Consider the following 19,928-nt stretch of genomic DNA (forward strand, 5'->3'; position numbering starts at 1 on the left):
CCCGCCAGGGGCTGCTGGGCAAGAGGGAGGGGTCGGGGTGGGGCTGGCAGTCTCTCTGCAGTCTTCATGGCGTCCCGGCACCCTGGCCACAGGAGAGGGCGCCCGCAGGCCCCGGCACCGCCGAAACAAGGCCCGCCCGAGGGCAGGTACAGACGGGAGCCGGCGCCCTGTGCTCAACGCGCCAGCCGTGGGAACAGCCAGGGCTGCCCGATGTTGTAGATACGGGGCCGTGTCACTGCGCACAGGAGGGTGACACACTGGGTACCGGCGGGGCGTGGTAGGGGACCGAGTGCTCAGGGCCAAGTGTGGCACACGCAGGGCACAAACAGGTGTTTATCTCCAGGGCGCATCTCATGGCCGTGAGCACACCTGCTGTGGGCTCCCTGGCCCTGGAGTGCTCAGGTGTTTCCCACGGGGGGGTCACGCAGTGCAGAGCCTTAGACAGGGTGGCCTGGACCCCTCCAGGGGCCCAAGTTCAAAGCCGAGCCTGCCCCGTGTCTCATTGAGAGCAGCCGCACTTGGGCAGGAGAGGCTCCAAAGGGTGACTGGGCAGTGCTCCATCCTGCAGGGCCTGCCGGCAGAGGGGCGGCACAGCCGGCCCCCACCAGAGCACGGGGTGAACCCCAAGGCTAAGCTGAACTGAGGGAGGGGCTGGGGCAGGTGTCTGTGCCCACGCCCACCCAGAGCCCAGGTCTGAGTTGTGAGGTTGGAGGTCAGGGAGAGCCTGTGGCCTCACACCTGGGCCAGCCTGTGCCTGTGACCCTCGTGGACGAGGAGCCCCCTCTGTGGCTGCAAGGCTACCTCAGCCCCTCAGAACCCGGGAGCCCCCCCCCCCCCCGCCACCGTGGACGAAGCTGCTTGCTCGTCACATCTCGTGCAGGGGAGCGAGTTGGCCCCAAATGCATCCCAGGTCTGCCTTCTGATGGTGAGGGGCTGCCCCAAGCACATCGAAGTTGGGGGCTCCTCAAGACCTCCCAGGCAGAGTCCCAGCTCTGCCTCTTCTGGGGGTCCCCCTCCTTGGTGCTCCCCCGGCTGTTTTCCGAGGCCGCAGGTGCTCGCCACAGCCCCCAGCAGCTTGGTCGGTCAGGAGAAGGGGGTGAGGGTGGGGTGCGGGGAGCACGGCGCCCCACCCAACACCCAGAACAAAACAGGCCGGACCCACCCTTCCCTGGAGCAGCGGGCAGACTGTGCGGCGCCCATGGGCCTGGGGCGGGGGGCCAAGGGGCTGGGGCGCTGGCTTCCTGTGCACCTAGACGGACAGACGGGTAATTACAGAAGCACATGGGGCTGCAGCGCGAGCATGGGAGCCCCTGTGGCTCGGCGGAGCAGCACAGGGAAGGGCTTGGAAAAAGACCAGGGTGATGGAACCGCCATATGTCCGTCCATTTGGAGTTCTGGAATTTCCAGAGGACACGCCCCCGGTGTGGAGGGCGGGCGGGGCAGCAGGCCTGGGGGCCGCCAAGGACGAGTGAGGGGAGTGGGGGGACCCTCAGCACACCCCCCCCCCCGAAGCCACCCCAACACCTCGTTTCCACAAGGCCCGGCTGGGGAGGAGGAAGGACACCAAGGTCCCCCGCCCAGCAGGAGTGCTGCCGGGCTCCGTTTGTGGAGCCGAAGGGGTTGTGCGTGCTCCCAGCACAAATGGTAGATGCCAGAGTGGGGCATGTCAGAAAGTTCATGGAAAACAACTACACGAAGTTCACTTTGATGCCAGAAGAGACTCTCGCGCTGAGAGGTCTCCGTGAAAATGCTGATTGCGAAAGAAACCCGTGCATTGGGTTCGAAATACTTCTCCAGCAAAATCCACCTTGAATTCTGCACGAAGGTTTTGAGGTCCCCCCAGGAGGGCCCACTTCCCCTGCCCTGACGGCTCCGCGTGGGAGACACGGCGTGCGGTGTCACCCGGTGTCCCACAAACACGCACAACCACTGTGTGTCAATCAGGCAAGCACGTTTCAAACAAGAGCCGGGTGGCAGGTGGGTAAGGCCGCAGCCCACCTCTCTGAGGGCCTGGGTTCAAGTCCCGGCTCTGCCGCTGATCCCGGCTTCTTGTTAGCGCCCACCCTGGGAGGCAGCCGTGGCTGGGAATCTCTGCCTTTCAAATACATTACAATAAATTTTTAAAACAAACCAGCAGGCCGGCGCTGTGGCTTAACAGGCTAATTCTCCGCCTTGTGGCGCCGGCACACCGGGTTCTAGTCCCGGTTGCCCCTCTTCCAGGCCAGCTCTCTGCTATGGCCCGGGAAGGCAGTGGAGGATGGCCCAGGTCCTTGGGCCCTGCACCCGCATGAACCAGGAGAAGCACCTGGCTCCTGGCTTCGGATCAGCGCGATGCGCCGGCCACAGCGGCCATTGGAGGGTGAACCAATGGCAAAAAGGAAGACCTTTCTCTCTCTCTCTCTCTCTCTCTCTCTCACTGTCCACTCTGCCTGTAAAAAAAATAAAATAAAGTGAACCAGCAGCCTGAGCAGCAGAGGCTAGTGCCCTGGTCTAGGGGCAGAGTCAGGGTGGCCCCTGGTGGCCAGTCCACGGTCTTAGTCCCCTCCCACCTGAGCAGGTGCCATTTTCCCTTATCCCAAGGTAGCGTCCGGCCTGTGCCAAGGGACGTGCACGGCCACACACTTGGGCCGCTGCTGTCATTCCCGTGAGCCCTGCAGAGCCTCGGGTGTGAGCTCCTGGCCTCAGGGAAGCCACATCTGGGCTCAGGAGGGGCTACCAACCCCGAGCTCGCCCCGGGCCCAGAGACCTATGCTTGGGGTCAGAAATACAGCGCCGGTGTGCACTTGGGCTCGCGTCTCAGGGCCCCTCCCCCCAGTTTCTTCCTCACCGGAGCCACTGCCTCTTCCTGCCAGGCCTGGGTCCCTGGGTTTCTCCCTCGAAGGCCAACACCAAGTCCACCCCGGCCTGGCCTTTCTCTGTCCCCTGCCCCCAGCATCCGGGTGTCCCCCAGCACCCTCCTGCTGCCAGGCACCGATCCAGGGGCCAGGAGCCACGGCAGTCGGGCAGGCAGGGTGGGCGTCTCCTGCCTGCTAGGCTCGGCACAGGGCCCCCTCCACTGGAGCCCCGGGGGTGTGGTCACCCGGCCCAGGGAGCAGGGCTGCTGGGGCACGGCCAGGCCCAGTCCGGAGCCGCTTCTGCGGCAGCTGAGGCTGGGACAGGGTGGGGGGACAGGAGCCTGGTGGGATTTTCTGACCTGGACGCCGCAAAGGTCCGAGCAGGGAGCCCGACTGCCTTCCCAGCCAGGGAAACCGGCGTGCAAAAAAGATGTGAAATCCAGCTAGGTTCAGCGACTTGCCCGAGGTCACACAGGGCGCGACCCGGGCCCGAGGCGGGCCGGGGGCGAGGGAGGGGGCGCTCCGGGCCGCCCGGGACGGGGGGGGGGGGGGCACTTTCCCGCGCGGGACCCCTCCCCAGCCCCTGCTCTCCGGACGCGGACCGCCCCCTCCCCGGTCTCTGGCGCCCCCCTGTGGCCGCGGCGCGCAGGCCCCCGCCCCGCCCCGCCCGGCTCAGAGTCCCGCAGGTGTGAGCCCAGAGGGCGCGCCCGGCCCGAGACGGCGAGGCAGATCCCCAGCTCCGGGTTCGAGTCCTGACTCCCCTTCCTGGCCCGACCCCGACTACTCCCGCATCGCACCGGACCGGGCCCCGCAAGCCGGTGTCTAGAAACGCCCTGTTTGCCGCGGGGGTGCTCGGTGCAGCCCCGCGCGCCTGCCCAGGGAGCCCCCTCCCCCAGCTCGGGGAGCTGACCCGGTCCGGTCCGCAGGAGGGCCCAGTCCGAGGGCGGAGGCAGCCCCCCAAGCTGAGCTTTTGCTGAACGGCTGTGTTGGCGAAGCCACGAAAGTGCCCCGTCCGTCGATCTCTCGTCCCGGACAGACCCCAGCCCCGTGGCGTCTCCCAGCTGGACGTCTCCCCCCCAGGCCGCCCCGCTCCAGCCAGCCTCGGGCCTCTCCACGGCTCGCGCCCGCCCTGCGCCCGCCCAAGCTTACGACGGCCGCGGTGGGGGAGGCGGCCCCGCCTAGCCCGGGGTCCGGCCTCGGAGCCCCTCAGTTCGCCTTGGTCCTCCCGGGCCTCAGTGTGCCCATCTGCCAAATGGGTGTGACGACCCCTGTGCCCCCCCGGACCCGTCTCCCAGGTCAGCTGTCCTAGCAGAGTGAGACTTGGGGTGGGAGTGGGGGTGGGGCAGGGGGCTGCCCAGCGCGCCGGGCGAGCCGGGCAGGGCGGGAACTACAATTCCCATCCGGCCACGGGGCCGCGGGCCGTCCCGGCCCCTCTCCCCGGACCCCGGGCGCGAGGGGAGGCGCAGGGCCCGGGGCGTCCGCCGCCTAGGACAGGGCCCGGCGCGGGCGCAGGCGGGAGCGGCTGGCGATGCCCGCGGCCCCGGCGGACTCCGCGACCCCGCGGGACCCCCGCCCCGCGCCCCGCCCACGAGGGCCCCTCCGCGGCCCGCCCTCCCACTTCCTGGCCGGGGTCGGCCCCGCCCCGCGCGCCTCCGCCCTCCCACCCGCACCTCCAGCCGCGGCTCCCATTGGCCGGCGCGCACCTGCCCGTCCGTCGGGGGGCGGGGCGCGGGGCGGGGCGCGGCGCCCAGGTGAGGGCGCGCGGGCGGCGGCGGAGGAAGGTGACAGCGGGGAGGGCGGGCGGGAGGGGGGCGCACGCTCGGAGCCGGCCCGCGCGCGGACCGCCGGACGGACGCACCGACGGGCGGGCATGCGAGAGGCCCGGCCGCGGCCATGGAGCGGCGGCTGCGCGCGCTGGAGCGCCTGGCGCGGGGCGAGGCCGGCGGCGGCCCCGGGCTGGACGGCCTCCTGGACCTGCTGCTGGGGCTGCACCACGAGCTCAGCAGCGCCCCCCTGCGGCGGGAGCGCAACGTGGCGCAGTTCCTGAGCTGGGGTGAGTGGCTCGGAGGGGGGCGGCGCCGGGACCCTCCCCCCGCAGGGACCTCCGCGGCGGCCCGGCTCCTCGCCGGCACTCGGACTCGCGCGCTTGCTCGTTCCCGCTCCCAGACCCCCGCACGTGTCACCAGCACACGCGCAAACTCGTCCCCAAGGTGGACCCCAGACGCCGGGGCGCTACACGCCCCCCGCGAGCTGCGAGTGGGGTTCCTGGCTCGCAGTCACAGCGCCTGCCCCACGCAGAGCCCTGCGTGTCGCCCGGACACACAGGCCTCCCCCGTTTCTCATGGGGACAGACACACAAAGGGGCCCGGGGAGCCACGCGCGCACCCCGCAGACCACGCGACCCCAGACCCGCGGCTGCTGGACACTTGCTCCTGTCCCCACCCAGCTCCCTGCACAAGGGGCCACCCAGCCTGGCCTCAGAACCCAGTCCCCCCACCCACTCCCCGCCGCTTCCTGGGGGCTGCTCCGAGCCGCTGGGTAGGGGGCCGGCCCCAGGTGGATCTTCGCCCTTTCCCGGCGGCTGACGCATCTGAGTCACCGGGAGTGGCTGGCCCGGGGTGACCCTGAGCCCAGTGTGGCACTGGCGCCAGCCCGAGGGTTCCCTGGTCACACCCGGGCGCGGGGGGGGGGGGCTGGCAGAGGCAGGGTGAGGCGTGTGTTTGCCCAGTGGGCGACCGGCGTTCCTGGCGCTCCTGAGCGCTGGGCAGGCACAGGGTTCGGCCGGGCACGGCTGAGGGCCTGCCACCCCGGCATGCCAGAGAGTGGCCCTGCCTGGCCCCAGCACTGCCGTCCGATCTCCCCGACTGCTGTGTGGTGGGTGAGTGACCGTGGTCAGCACCCGGCACAGTCCTGCACGTGTGTGCTCCTCCTGCCTGCCCCGGGACCCTGGCGCGGGGCATCTGTTGACGTCTCCCGCAGTAACCTGAAGGGTGGTGACTCACTGGTCTCCTGCCCCAACTTGTCCTCACCCCTACCCAGAGCCCCCGTGCCCTGTGGCAGGGCCAGGGGGCCGGGCAGCCCGTCCAGGGTGGCCGGGAGCCTCCTGGGCCCTGGGCTTTGGCCCTTGTCTGGCTGATGGGCCGCTCCCCCCACTCTGGCCGCCTGTGCTGTTCCGCCCAGCTCCGCGCACAGACCTGGGAAAGAGACAATTAATTTCTGTAATGAGGTTTCCACTCCGCCCCCGCTGCGGGGGCTCTGCCTGATAAACCAGTGGAGCAGCTCTCGTCCCACCCACAGGCCCGCCCAGCTGGCAGGCGGGGGAAACTGAGGCAGGGCGCCAGGCCACAGCTGCTCCCAATCCTGACTCAGTTCCCACGGCTCCGTTCCCCTCCCACGGCCCGCAGGCCTGGGAAGGGCACGCGCAGGGGCTCGGGAGGCCCCTCCTGGAGGTGTTGGGGACCTGGGCGAGGAGGAGGCTCTCTGCCGTGGCAAGGCCGGAGGGGCTGGGCAGGCCTGGAGGGGGTCCTGAGCGCTCACCTGCAGGTGCCGCCGGCCTCCCCTCCGTGTCGTGTCAGGGTTTGCCCTGTGAGCACCTGACGATGCCTGCAGGCCCAGGCCCCCCCCAGGGGCCGCATGGGGCCTGCTCTCCCTGCTGCCCCAGGCCTCACCCCCAGACAGGTGCTGCTGTGCCTACAGGGTCCTGGGACCCAGGCCCACCGCTCCAGAGGCAGAGATGTCTCCCTGGGGACAAGGAATGTCACCAGTCCAGTTTTCCAAGACAGGCCCTGGCCTGGCGCTGTTAGGGGGCCAAGAGCTGACGTAGGAATGGTATCCCCAGGGTCACCTGGCCGGCCGGGGCCAGACCCTGGCCTGGGGAGGGCTACGAGTCCCACCATCAGCGCCCCCGGAGACGGAGGCCACCTGGAGACAGGGGTCCTGGGAGGTCGGGCAGCCAGTTGGTCGGCCGAGCCGGGACCCTGCCCGTCCACGCTGCGTGGCGGGAGGCCGGCCTAGAGAAACCAGCCGGGGCCCGGCCAGTGCCCTGAGCCCCCTCTGCCCGCAGCCGGCCCCTTCGTGCAGAAGGTGAAGGAGCTGTGTCTGCAGAGAGATGACTTTGAGATCCTGAAGGTGATCGGCCGAGGGGCCTTTGGGGAGGTGAGCAGAGGGCCGGGCAGGGGGGCGGGGAGGGGGGTATCCTTGCAGGCGCGGTTCAGCCCCTCCTCCCGGTGGCCCCCAGGTCGCCGTGGTGAGGCAGAGGGACACCGGGCAGGTTTTCGCCATGAAGATGCTGCACAAGTGGGAGATGCTGAAGAGAGCCGAGGTCAGTGTGTGGCCCTCGGGGGGCGGGGGTGCCAGAGAGGCCTGCAGGGCACGGGGGCTGTGCCCAGCAGAGGCGGCCACCTCGGCAGCCTCCCCGTCCCAAGAGCACGCCGTCTTGTGCCATTCCGCTTATGGCGACACTGAGGCCCAGAGCCCCCAAGTGTGGGCTGCTCTGAGGCTGGCCTGGGACAGAGCAGAGCTGTGGATGCCCCCCACCCGCACCCTGGGGCCGGTGAGTGGGGGGCTGCTGACCCTGACCCCAGCCCCGCTCCCCGGCCTGCTGCAGACGGCCTGCTTCCGGGAGGAGCGAGATGTCCTGGTGAAGGGGGACAGCCGCTGGGTGACCGCTCTGCACTACGCCTTCCAGGACGAGGAGTACCTGGTGAGCGCCTGGCCGGAGCGGGCGGGGGAGGGGCCGAGGGCAGGGAGATGCCCTCCCCCCCACCCTGGGACCAGGAGGCTCCCCTGGGCTGAGCTTCCTGCCTGGCGTCTGCCGGGGGCCGCTGGGAGGTGGGCTGGCGGCTGCCCCTTGCCCCGCGCTGATTCTGTCCACCCCCCACCCCGCTGCCCCGCAGTACCTGGTCATGGACTACTACGCGGGCGGGGACCTCCTCACGCTGCTCAGCCGCTTCGAGGACCGCCTCCCGCCCGAGCTGGCGCAGTTCTACTTGGCCGAGATGGTGCTGGCCATCCACTCCCTGCATCAGCTGGGCTACGTCCACAGGTGGGCCCCGTGCGGCCTTACGTGCCGGGGGCCACAGTTTCTGGTTGGGGAGGGAGGCCAGAGCATAGCGCAGGTGGGTGCCTGACTTGGGGTGAGCCGGCAGGTGGGTGGTCTCCCCTGGAGAAGCGTGACCCCCCACCAGCACACGCTGCTGCCCCCACGTCTCGGCCCTGTGGCCTTCTGGTCCCCAGCCTTCTCCCACCCGCCTGCAGGCGCCCAGGAGCGCCTGGGGACACACACACACACACACACACGCTGCTCGGGCCCCTGGGCGTGTTTCCAACACACATGTGCCGCACAGGCCAAGCCCCTCGCTCCCCCCACCACCTCCCCTCCCCCAGGGACGTGAAGCCGGACAACATCCTGCTGGACCTGAACGGCCACATCCGCCTGGCCGACTTCGGCTCCTGCCTACGGCTCAACGAGAGTGGCATGGTGAGGACCCCACCCCGCCCGAGAGGCAGCAGGGACGCCAGGCCCGGTGGGCCGAGCTCTCCGGAACGGGAGGCGCCAGGCCTGGGGCCGGGCTGGGGTGGGGTGGGCTCTAGGCCTGGCCAGCCTTGGGGGCGTGGGGTGCCAGGGTCACTGCCAGGAGCTCTCCGCCTCCTGCAGGTGGACTCGTCCGTGGCAGTGGGGACGCCAGACTACATCTCCCCCGAGATCCTGCAGGCCATGGAGGAGGGCACCGGCCACTATGGGCCTCAGTGTGACTGGTGGTCGCTGGGGGTCTGCGCCTACGAGCTGCTCTTCGGGGAGACCCCCTTCTACGCTGAGTCCCTCGTGGAGACCTACGGCAAGATCATGAACCACGAGGTCGGGCCGCGTGGCTCTGGGGTTCCAGGGAGGGCAGCAGGGCCCCTGAGCAAGGGGTGGTCGGAGATGCCGCTGGGCCCAACCTGACCCGGCCGGCCCGGCCCTGGCCACAGGACCACCTGCAGTTCCCGCCAGATGTGCCCGAGGTGCCCGCCAGCGCGCGGGACCTCATCCGCCAGCTGCTGTGTCGCCAGGAGGAGCGGCTGGGCCGCGGCGGGCTGGACGACTTCCGGAACCATCCCTTCTTCGAGGGCGTGGACTGGGAGCAGCTGGCGACCAGCACCGCTCCCTACATCCCTGAGCTCCGCGGGCCCCTGGACACCTCCAACTTTGACGTGGACGACGACACGCTCAACCACCCAGTGAGTGCCTGGGGGCCACCCTGAGGCCCCAGGGGCTCCCTCCAGCCGCTCTGGGCTGGGCATGAGGCCTTCGGAGCCCCGAGCCATGCTCACCTGAGCCCATTCACCTGCACCGAGCTGGGTTGTGCAGCGGGAAGTCCCCGGGGTCGTCCCTTAACCCGAGCTCACGCACACATGCGTCACCGTGTGACCGTGGAAGGCGGAGTCTCAGAGCTTTGAGGCAGGCGTTTGGCCTGGCAGCTGAGACGCCAGAGCCCACAGCGGAGCACTGGCTTTGGGACCGGCTCTTGCTCCTGGCTGCGGCTCCCGGCCACCCTCACGGGAGACCTGGAGCGAGACCCTAGCTCCTGGCTGGGATGTCGTCGGCAGCTGGGGAGTGCGCCGTGGATGGGAGCTTGCTCCCTGTGTCGCTCAAGCAAGTTAAAAAAAAAAAAAAGATGTTTCTTTTGCTGCAGAAGTTTTATTTTAATATTTGACAGGCAAAAAGTGTTCTTTTTATATTTGAAGGAGTGCGCGGGCCTCAGCCTGGCGCTGGGCCCGCTGACGCCCCGCACCCCCCCCTCCCCCTGCAGGGGACTCTGCCACCGCCCACCCATGGGGCCTTCTCAGGCCATCATCTGCCGTTTGTGGGCTTCACCTACACCTTGGGCAGGTGAGTCCAGACCTTGCACACCTGGTGGGAAAAGCCGGGGGCTGCCTGGTCCCGTTAGGACCCCGGGAAGGGGAGCAGAGTGAGTTCCTGGTGCGGGCACGCCGCAGGCCCCCGTGGGCTGCAGCCCCGCACCTGGTGCTCGACATGCCCAGGGCAGGCTAGGGGAGCACTGGGCACAGGACCAGAGGCCTAGAGTCTAAAGCAGCTTTCTCCCCAGCATCAAGGCCGGGCCTGGGCAGGGGGCTGGTGTGCAGTGGATGTCTCTTGGATGCATGAATGACTGGACGTGGGAGGAGGCCTCGGGGCCTGGGGACTCTGCCAGCGCATGTTGCCCTGTGCCCTCCCAGGCCCAGTCCTCAGAGTGCTGCCGAGCCGGCGAGCGCCGTGGAGCAGGACGTCGAGCTGAGCTGGAAGGACTCAGGTAAGGGGGCGGCTGCCGCAGCTGGGCTGGGGGTGTGGGCCTGGGCTGCTGCAGGACCAACCTCTCAGCTTGGGGGCCCCTCCCCTGCCAGAGGCCCCTCTGAGGCACTGCACGGGGTGCACCTGCTGAGGCTGGGCCATCTGTGTGCCTGGTCTCAGTGACTATTCCTGGCAGAGACGCTGAGGGATGGCAAGGCCCCCTTGTCCCCGCGGGACAGTGACCTGCAGCAGGAGAGGGACCAGCTGTGCCAGGTGAGGGCTGCTTAGGCCGGCTGGTGGCCCAAGGCTCTGTGGCTCCCAGGTCTGTCCTGACCCCGGGCCTCATCCCCCACCCCGACTCCCCAGGAACTGGCCGAGGCCCGGGCAGCGCTGCAGGCCCAGGCGCAGGAGCTGTGCCGAGCGCAGAGCCGGCAGGAGGAACTACTCCGGAGGCTGCAGGAGGCCCAGGAGAGGGAGGTGGCCGCAGCCAGCGGGGCCCAGGCCCTGAGCGCCCAGCTGGAGGAAGCCCAGGGTGCCCGAAGAGAGGTGAGCGACGGGGATGGGTGAGGACAGCCACCGGGCCCTGCCGCCGTGACCGCAGGATCCTGGGCGGGGGTGGGGGCTGGTGCCAGGGGCTGGGTCCATCACAGGCCTTGGCAGCCTGCTCTGGCCCTGGGGTTCCGAGCCTCGGGACGGCTGGGGGGTGGGGCGGTCTGGGTCATGCTCGCCGTGGCTGGTGCAGCCCACGGCTGTAGCAGAGCAGGGTCAGCTTTGGCCTCCACACCTGTCACAGCTGGAGGCCCAGGTGGCCACCCTGAGCCGGGAAGTGTCGCAGCTCCAGGGACAGCATGCGCGAAGCCGTGACAAGGACACCTCCCCGGCCGAGGTAGTGAGTCCTTGGTCACCTTGGGGGGGGGGTGTGCCCTCAGTGTGACCCCACTCGAGCCCGCGGGGGAGGGGGAGCGCGCTCGGTCCCTGCCCTGACACTGCCGGGTCCTCAAGTCCTCGCACACAGCCTCTGAGGCCAGCGGCTCGGGAGCGCCCCGGGGTGGGCCTGAGGAGGCCCAGCTGCGCAGGGAGGTGGCTGCACTGCGTGAGCACCTGGAGCAGGCCCGCGGCCTCGGGTGAGCCGGCGGCCGGGGGGTGGCAGGGCTGGGCCCGCCCGCACCGGGCTGCGAGTCACCGCCTGGGCCGTGTCCTCCCCAGGCCGGGCGGGAAGGAGGAGGCCCTGCGCCGGCTGCAGGAGGAGAACGCGCGGCTGAGCCGCGAGCAGGAGCGGGTGAGCGGGGTCTGGCGGGGCCTGCGGAGCGGGGCGGCGGGCTGGGTGGGCTGCACCACCGGGGCCCCTCCCGGAGACCGACACCCCTTCCCGCTGGGCCCAGCTGGCCGAGGAGCTGGAGAGGGAGCAGCAGAGCAAGCGGCGGCTAGAGGGCGAGCGGCGGGAGACGGAGAGCAGCTGGGAGGCCCAGATCGCCGACATCCTTACCTGGTGTGCACGGGGCCGGGTGCGGGGCTGGGCGGGGCCGGGCCGGCAGAGGGTCCGCCCGGGACCTCAGTCGAGCCCCTTCCTGGTCAGGGTGAACGACGAGAAGGTCTCCAGGGGCTACTTGCAGGCGCTGGCCACCAAGATGGCCGAGGAGCTGGAGTCCCTGGGGCACGCAGGCCCCCAGACGCTCCCTACCCGGCCTCTGGTGAGCCCGCGAGACGCCCAGGGAAGCGGGTGGTGGAGTTGGGGCTGGGAGGGGGCCCCGGGCAGCCGGCTCACAGGGGCTTCTGCGGGGGTGCCCCGACCACCAGGACCACCAGTGGAAGGCGCGGCGTCTGCAGAAGATGGAGGCCTCGGCCCGGCTGGAGCTGCAGCTGGCGCTGGAGGCCGAGATCCGCGCCAAGCAGGGGCTGCAGGAGCGCCTGACCCAGGCGCAGGAGGCCCAGCTGCAGGCGGAGCGGTGAGGCCGGGGGCAGGCGCGGGCGGGCGGGCGGCCTGGCCCGAGTGGAGCCCGTGCCGAGCCTGTGATGAGCCCGTGCCCGTTCCCGGCAGCCGGCTGCAGGAGGTGGAGAAGCAGAGCCGGGCCCTGCAGCAGGAGCTGGCTGTGCTGCGCGAGGAGCTGCGGGCCCGTGGGCCCGGGGGTCAGTGTCCGGTCCCCACCCCGGCCTCCGGGTGCCCCGGGGGGCTCCCAGGACATCGGCCCCTGTGACCCAGCACTCACTGGGACCTGTGTGTCAGCCCTGCCCCTCCCATGCCAGCCATCGCCCCATTTTATTGAAGTGGGGCCTGGGGTCCCCCTCAGCCCCGGGACCCCTGCCCCCATGACCCCTGCCCCTGTGACCCCCTGCTCCCGGGACCCCTGCCCCTGTGACCCCTGCTCCCGGGACCCCTGCCCCTGGGACCCCTGCCCCTGTGACCCCCTGCCCCCGGGACCCCTGCCCCCGTGACCCCTGCCCCCGGGACCCCTGCCCCCATGACCCCTGCCCCCATGACCCCTGCCCCTGTGACCCCTGCCCCCGGGACCCCTGCCCCCATGACCCCTGCCTTTTCTCTGCAGATGTCAAGTCCTCAAATTCCCTGATTCCCTTCCTGTCTTTCCGGGGTGCAGAGGTGAGACTGCAGGTGCAGGGTCCTGAGGCCAAGTCCTAGCCAGAGGCACGAGGGCCTTAGCTGCCTCCTTCCCTCCCCCATCCCCAGGATTCCGCCAAGGACCCTGGCACCTCGGGAGAGGCCCTGAGGCCTGGGGTGGAGCCGGAGCTGAGGCCCGAGGGCCGGCGCAGCCTGCGCGCAGGGGTGAGTGCGGGCGGGGCCCCTTGGGAGCGGGTGGGCTGCGCCCGTGCCCCTGCCCCCTCACTGGTCACGTGCCCTCTACAGGCTGCACTGCCCCGAGTGCCTACGGCTCCCACGGCCCCTGCAGAAGGCCCTCCTGTTAAGGTCAGCCTCCGGAGGGGTGGAGCGGGGGTGGCAGCCCAGGGCCCTAGATGTGCTGCGGCCCAGGGTGGGCACCGCCCACCGGCTCGGCCACAGTGACGATGTGTCCCCCTCTGCAGCCCGGCTCACACACGCTGCGCCCACGGAGCTTCCCTTCCCCCACCAAGTGTCTCCGCTGCACCTCGCTGATGCTGGGCCTGGGCCGCCAGGGCTTGGGCTGTGACGGTGAGGCCCCCCCCAGCCCAGGGCCTCCTCCTGGTTAGACTTCCTCCTACTCAGCTTTGCTCGTCTCCCGGGGTGGGGGCCAGGTGGTGGCTCAGGGGAGCTGGGGCTGGGAGGCCTGGTGCAGGGCTGTCCCCACCCAGCCCCGCACGGCCGCCCTTTCCCGCGTCCCTTGCAGCCTGCGGCTACTTCTGTCACTCAGCCTGCGCCCCACAGGCCCCGCCCTGCCCTGTGCCCCCTGACCTCCTCCGCACGGCCCTGGGCGTGCATCCCGACACGGGCACGGGCACCGCCTACGAGGGCTTCCTGTCGGTGAGCTGCGGCTGGGGGCAGGGGTACCTGGGATAGGGGGCGGAGGTGCCAGGACTCCGGGCTCTCCTCCTGCGCTTCCCTCCTCCCCCACAGGTGCCTCGGCCCTCGGGCGTCCGGCGCGGCTGGCAGCGCGTGTTCGCGGCCCTCAGCGACTCCCGCCTGCTGCTGTTCGATGCCCCCGACGTGCGGCTCAGCCCGGCCAGCGGGGCCCTCCTGCAGGCCTTGGATCTGAGGTCAGTGGGGGGCAGGGGCACAGGCAAGGGACGAGCGCCCGAAGGGGGGCAGCCGGGGACAGCGTGGCCTCTGACCCGCTCCGTGGATCTCCCAGGGACCCCCAGTTCTCGGCCACCCCTGTCCTGGCCTCTGATGTTATCCACGCCCAGTCCAGGGACCTGCCGCGCATCTTCAGGGTGAGTGTAGGGGCGGGCCCCCGTGCTCCCCGGCTTTGGCTCACTCGTCACGTCTTCTCTCCTTCCCGCCCCCTGGCCCGGGTGCCGGTGCCCACGGCAGCCCCCCTTCTGTCCACTGGGAGCCCTCTCGTGGGACTCTGGCCGTGGCCCGCCTTGCTTGGGACCCTCCCGTGGCCTCCCTGGTGCTTCCGTCTGAGGCCATGAGACGCCACAGGCCTGAGCCTGCCTCTGCTGCGGCCACACCCGGCCGTCTCTGGCTCCCAGAGTGCCCTGGGCGCCTGGTTCTGTCCTCACACTGTGTTCCCCCTGCACAAAATCGCCCCTCCCTGGCGAGTCTACTCCTCCCTCAGCCTCCAGGCGCCCACCCCGTGTTCCCCCACGCTGCGGCCCCTTCCCGTCACGGTGCCAATCACCGCCCGCCCTGTGTGGCTTGTCCCCTGCCGTAGACCACGCCTAGCCCTGCAGCCTGTGAGCTCAGGGTCGGTGCTGACAGGCATCTGGAGGAGGAGGAGGGGAGGAAGGGCAGGAGGCTGCTGGCCCGCTCGCCGGCTTCCAGCGGGGGTCCCTGCCCACAGGTGACGGCGTCCCAGCTGACCGTGCCGCCGACCACGTGCACCGTGCTGCTGCTGGCCGAGAGCGAGGCGGAGCGGGAGCGCTGGCTGCAGGTGCTGGGCGAGCTGCAGCGGCTGCTGGCGGACAGCCGGCCGAGGCCCCGGCCCGTGTACATCCTCAAGGAGGCCTACGACAACGGGCTGCCGCTGCTGCCCCACACGCTCTGCGCGGCTGTCATTGGTGAGCTGGGGCTGGTGCAGGCACAGAGGCAGGGCCGCCCTGGCCAGGAGCGCTCCTCTGTGCTCAGCTGTGTGGAGAGCCCAGGGCGGGGGCCTGGCCTCTCGCCACGGAAGTATTCATCTGTGCCCCAGTTTCTGCTTTTTCTAAAAGAACATTAAGTGAGCAGAGGGAGCAAATTTATTTATTTAAGATTTTACTTACTGGGAAGGCAGAGTTACAGATAGAGACAGGGAGAGAGAGAGAGAGATCTTCCATCCATGCTGGCTCACTCCCCCAAATGACTGCACCGGCTGGGCTGGGCCAGGCTGAAGCCAGGAGCCTGGAGCTCCATCCAGGTCTGCCTTGGGGGCGGCAGGGCCCAAGCACTTGAGCCATCAGCTGCTGCTTTCCCAGGCACCCTAGCAGGGAGGTGGACTGGAAGCAGAACAGGCAGGACTGGAACCTGCTTTGATGTGGGGTGCTGGTGTTGTAGGCAGCAGCTCCACCCGCCGCGCCACAGCGCCGGCCCCGAGACAGGCGAGGGCTCTGTCACAGAGAACCGGGTGACCTGGGGGAGCCTCACCCCTCCTGTGTGCAGGAAGCAGCTACGAGGGGCACCGTGTCCAGCCAGGAGCCTGGGCCTCCTCAGGGCGGCTCCGTGACTGACGGCTGGGAAAGACAGGGGTGCCACGGGGCTGCAGCCCAAGCCCCCAGGAGCCGAGGGGTCGCGAGGTTGCCCCGGGCCAGGCAGGAGCCAGAGGGGAGAGGGCTGCACTCAGCCGCACTGCTTCCCCTCTTCCACAGCAGCTCGTGGGAAAGGTACCACCATTGTTCCCAGCTTACGCTTTGGCAGAGGTGACGTGACTTACCCACGGTCACCCACAGCCGGGGGACCTCTCTCCTTGTCCCCACCACCAAGCCGGCCCACGCTGGGGGAGAGACAGGTGCAGTGATGGGAGACTGCAAGGTCACCACGCGCCGCCTCAGCCAGGCAGGCAGTGGCCCCGCGTCCCCTGGGCTGGCGGTGACCTCTGACCCGCCCCCCTCGGCCTCCCTCCACCAGACACGGAGCGGCTTGCCCTGGGCACCGAGGAGGGCCTCTACGTGATCCACCTGCACAGCAACGGTACTGGCAAGGCTGGGCCGGGGCGGCGAGGGGACTGCCAACCCCAGGGAACGGGGGTCGCGGGGCCGGGCGGCTCCTCACCCGCCTGCCCCTCTCCGTGCCGACCCCACAGACATTTTCCAGGTCGGGGAGTGCCGGCGGGTGCAGCGGCTGGCCGTGAGCCCCATGGCGGGCCTGCTGGTGGCGCTGTGCGGCCGCGGCCCCAGCGTGCGCCTCTTCCCCCTGGCTGAGCTGGAGAGCGCCGAGGCGGCGGGCGCCAAGATCCCGGAGTCGCGAGGCTGCCAGGCGCTGGCCGCCGGGCGCATCCTGCAGGCCCGCACCCCCGTGATCTGTGTCGCCGTGAAGCGCCAGGTGCTCTGCTACCAGCTGGGCCCCGGCCCCGGGCCCTGGCAGCGGCGCATCCGGGAGCTGCAGGCGCCCGCCCCCGTGCAGAGCCTGGGGCTGCTGGGTGACCGGCTGTGCGTGGGTGCCGCGGGGGCCTTCGCGCTGTACCCGCTGCTCAACGAGGCCGCACCCCTGGCCCTGGGGGCTGGCCTGGGGCCTGAGGAGCTGCCACCGTCCCGCGGGGGCCTGGGCGAGGCGCTGGGCGCGGTGGAGCTCAGCCTCAGCGAGTTCCTGCTGCTCTTCACCACCGCCGGCGTCTACGTGGACAGCGCTGGCCGCAAGTCCCGCGGCCACGAGCTGCTGTGGCCAGCGGCGCCCACGGGCTGGGGTAAGGCCCGTGCACGGCCTGGCTGTGGTGTTCCTGCCCAACCCCCTGAGCTCGGCGCCAGAGGCCCGGCCCAGGCCGGCTGCCCCTGCAGTGTTCCCTCCCTGGGCCGTGCACCTGCTCCCGTCCTGTCTTAGCTGCTGCTCCGATGGTGCCTGCCTGGAGCCGGCCGGCGCTCTGCGAGGACCCCGGGCTTGCTGTCCGGGTCGCCACTGCCTCCCTGCCCCACCGCCCCCCACTGCTCCTTTGCTCTGCCCTGCTCAGCCCTCCTGCTTAGGCGTGGGGGCGGCTTGTCTCCTGCACACCCAGCTCCCAGCCCGGGCGAGGGCAGGGCTGCGGGTGTCGGGAGGAGTGCGCGGGCAGCCTGGTGCGTGCACAAGTGACTGCTTGGTCTTTGAGGGATGGGTACAGCACAGACCTCTGGGGGGCCAGACCCCAGCGCTCCCTGCCAGCTGGGAGACCTTGGTGTTACCTAGCCTGCGGTTTCCGTTCCCCCTCTGTGATCACAGGTGTTTATTGCTCCCTGGGCTCTGACGTCTTGGGGTTGGGAGGCGTGGCTGGGAGACCCGGAGGAGGGTCTTCGCTTGGGGCTGGCGGGGAGCCGGGTGTGCGCAGGGAGACAGAGGTGCGTCTCGGCCGTCTCCCAACCTGCAGGCTACGCAGCCCCCTACCTGACAGTGTTCAGCGAGAACTCCATGGACGTGTTCGACGTGCGGAGAGCAGAATGGGTCCAGACCGTGCCGCTCAAGAAGGTGAGGGTCTGCCCAGCCCCCGCGGCGCTCACGCCCGGCCCGCCGCCCCCCCTGACCGCCGTGCCCGCTGCCGCAGGTGCGGCCCCTGAACCCGGAGGGCAGCCTGTTCCTCTACGGCACCGAGAAGGTCCGCCTGACCTACCTCAGGAACCGGCTGGCAGGTGAGGCGGCGAGCGTGCACCTGCCTACGCGCATGCGCCGCCGACGGGGGCCGCGGGCACGGGCGGCCACCCGCGGGCACCCCCAGCTCTCTGCCGCTCCCACAGAGAAGGACGAGTTCGACATCCCCGACCTCACCGACAACAGCCGGCGCCAGCTGTTCCGCGCCAAGAGCAAGCGCCGTTTCTGCTTCCGCGTGTCGGAGGAGCAGAGGCAGCAGCAGCGCAGGTGCGCGTGCGCGGCGGGGCTCGCCAGCCTGGGGCGGGGCCTCCAGCCTGGGGCGGAGCCGCCAGCCTTGGGGCGGGGCCTCCAGCCTTGGGGTGGGGCCTCCAGCCTTGGGGGCGGGGCCTCCAGCCTTGGGGCGGGGCTTCCAGCCTTGGGGCGGGGCCGCCAGCCTTGGGGCGGGGCCCGCACAGGGCTCCCTGGCCGCCCCCTCCCCACTCCGCCGCCGTCTGCCCGCAGGGAGATGCTGAAGGACCCATTTGTACGCTCCAAGCTCATCTCGCCGCCCACCAACTTCAACCACCTGGTGCACGTGGGCCCCACGGCGGGGAAGGCCGGCGCTAGGGACCACGTGAGTCCGCTGCGGCCAGTCACGTGCTGGCCCCGCGCAGGCCTGCGTGGTCACTGGGCCCTGAGGCCTGTGACTCATCTCTCTGGCACCTGTCCCAGCGAGGTGGGGGTGGGGCGGCCTGCAGCTCCGGGTCCCAGCCCCTCCACCATGTCCCCCAGCAGGCCCCGGAGAAGGCCCGAGGAGCCCGCAGCTCTGGCCCGCAGCGCCCGCACAGCTTCTCGGAGGCGCCGCGCCGCCCGGCGTCCATGGGCAGCGCCGGCTTCCCTGGAGACGCAGATCCCAGTAAGGGCAGCGCCTCGCCCCTCCCCTCAGTTCCCGCCCGCCCCCTGCCCCCTGCAGCCGGCCGCCTGAGCTCTGACCTTGGCCTTTTGTTGTGCCCCCCCCCCCCCCCCCCCCGCTCCTGGAGCAGAGAAGAGGAAGCCTTGGACGTCTCTGTCCAGCGAATCGGTGTCCTGCCCCCAGGCCTCTCTGAGCCCCGCAGCCTCCGTGGTGCAGGTGAGCTGGCCACGCAGAGGCCCCGGGGTTCCGTCCTGCCCACCCTGCCCACCCTCCTCCCAGGGGCAGGCGTGCTCTGTCCCAGCCCCAGAGGGACTCTTGGCTCTGGCTCCCAGCTGGGTGGCCCTGGGCGCGGTGCCTGCCCTGCCTGGGCTCGGCTCATCGCTGGGAGAAGGGCTCAGCATTCATTGCCTTGGTGTGGGAAGGAGAGCGCCCGTGGGTTCTTCAGACACCCAGCTGTCCCTGGGGGCCTGGGGGGTGGTCCGAGGAGGGAACTGGGCCTTGGGGGGGGGGGGCTGGGACCCTCAGCCACACCCCTCAGGCAGTTCCAGGCCCTGGGATGGCCACCTCTGCCCCTCCCTATGCACCTGCTCCGGTGCCCGTCCCTGTCCTCAACCTGACAGCCAGGCTGCCCGCGAGAAGCCTTTCTGGACACCCGGTTGGGTGACCCCTGCTGTGCTGTGGTTTCCTTCTGGGTGCCGGGCCTCCCTCACCCGCGGGCGCCTCCTCCATGGTGGGGGTCAGCGTACAGCACGTGGGAGCGCGGGAGAGTGGACTGAGGGGACTCTCAGGGCGCCGAGGAGCTCCCCACACCTCCCTCATCTCCAGCTTCCTCCCACACCTGACCGCGGCAGCGATGGGCGCTCGGGAAGCCTTGAAGCGCCCGCCTGGCCAGCAAGGGGGTCCTGCCCGCTCTGACTTCTTCTCCCGCCCCTCCAGGTCTCAGAGCGGCCCCGGAGCCTCCCCCCAGCTCCCGAGTCCGAAAGCTCCCCTTGAGCCGTCTGGCGGTGCCCACCCAGTCCCAGGAGAGACGGACGCAGCGCGAGGGAGCACGGAGCTCCAGGAAACGCACACTCCAGCTGTCCCGCGATGCAGACCCGGACAGGAGGGCCCGAGCCAGACAGTACCGGGGCCGGGGGCTGGCCTGGGTTCTCGTGGCTCCCAGCCTTCCACCCGCCAGCCCTGGAGGAGGATGGCTGGGACTGGGCTGACCGTGCCAAAGCTCCCACTCCCGGTGCCACGCCCTGGGAGCTCGGAAGGATCCGGTGAGGGATGGAGAGGGACCCGGTCCCTGAGAGCAGGTGGCATCCGTCCATGGACTGTGCGGCCCCCGGCTGAGGCCCACATGGGGCAGGTCTGGTTCTCTGCTCAGGACTGGGGGGCAAGGGAGGGCGGAGACCGGCTGTGATGCAGAGGGAAGGAGGGGGAAGAATGTAGGTGAAGGAGGGGAGGGGCAAGTGGGAAGGAGGAGGAGCAGAGAGGGATGAAGGGGGCAGGAGGAGAGGAGGGAGGGGGCAGGAGGAGAGGAGGGAGGGGGCAGGAGGAGAGGAGGGAGGGGCAGGAGAGGGATGTAAAGGAGGGGTCCTGGAGAAGAGG

At 70.3% G+C, this 19,928-nt stretch overlaps 1 protein-coding gene across 2 annotated transcripts; it reads left to right on the forward strand.

The window, feature by feature from the left end:
• The first annotated feature begins 4,727 nt into the window (after nucleotides 1-4,727).
• On the forward strand, nucleotides 4,728-19,766 carry CDC42BPG (CDC42 binding protein kinase gamma). 2 transcript variants are annotated; one of them, XM_062195887.1, is made up of 36 exons: nucleotides 4,728-4,887; nucleotides 6,898-6,989; nucleotides 7,072-7,155; nucleotides 7,441-7,536; nucleotides 7,730-7,878; nucleotides 8,220-8,313; nucleotides 8,491-8,691; nucleotides 8,805-9,053; nucleotides 9,626-9,705; nucleotides 10,053-10,126; nucleotides 10,301-10,377; nucleotides 10,471-10,650; nucleotides 10,898-10,990; nucleotides 11,107-11,228; nucleotides 11,311-11,383; nucleotides 11,487-11,593; nucleotides 11,681-11,795; nucleotides 11,902-12,050; nucleotides 12,143-12,231; nucleotides 12,648-12,700; nucleotides 12,788-12,883; nucleotides 12,965-13,024; nucleotides 13,141-13,246; nucleotides 13,422-13,555; nucleotides 13,649-13,788; nucleotides 13,884-13,965; nucleotides 14,541-14,757; nucleotides 15,800-15,862; nucleotides 15,975-16,574; nucleotides 17,226-17,323; nucleotides 17,400-17,484; nucleotides 17,590-17,710; nucleotides 17,945-18,056; nucleotides 18,215-18,338; nucleotides 18,466-18,551; nucleotides 19,272-19,766. In XM_062195887.1, exons 1-36 carry the CDS (start codon nucleotides 4,728-4,730, stop codon nucleotides 19,326-19,328), a joined length of 4,518 nt encoding a protein of 1,505 aa, XP_062051871.1. In that variant the 3' UTR covers nucleotides 19,329-19,766. The 2 variants fall into 2 exon arrangements, with proteins under 2 accessions (XP_062051871.1, XP_062051872.1); XM_062195888.1 differs by having other exon boundaries at nucleotides 18,218-18,338.
• Nucleotides 19,767-19,928: the final 162 nt, after the last annotated feature.

Source organism: Lepus europaeus, chromosome 7 (genome assembly GCF_033115175.1).
Source record: "Lepus europaeus isolate LE1 chromosome 7, mLepTim1.pri, whole genome shotgun sequence".
In the NCBI taxonomy this organism is placed as follows: Eukaryota; Metazoa; Chordata; class Mammalia; order Lagomorpha; family Leporidae; genus Lepus; species Lepus europaeus.

What these genes read in the sequence shown, in the direction of transcription:
- CDC42BPG (XM_062195887.1), top strand. Translation starts at nt 4,728, where the DNA reads ATGGAGCGGCGGCTGCGCGCGCTGGAGCGCCTGGCGCGGGGCGAGGCC. An exon ending in CCAGGGCTTGGGCTGTGACG is followed by an intron (nt 13,247 to 13,421) that starts GTGAGGCCCCCC and finishes CGTCCCTTGCAG; the next exon opens with CCTGCGGCTACTTCTGTCAC. An exon ending in CCTCAGGAACCGGCTGGCAG is followed by an intron (nt 17,485 to 17,589) that starts GTGAGGCGGCGA and finishes CCGCTCCCACAG; the next exon opens with AGAAGGACGAGTTCGACATC.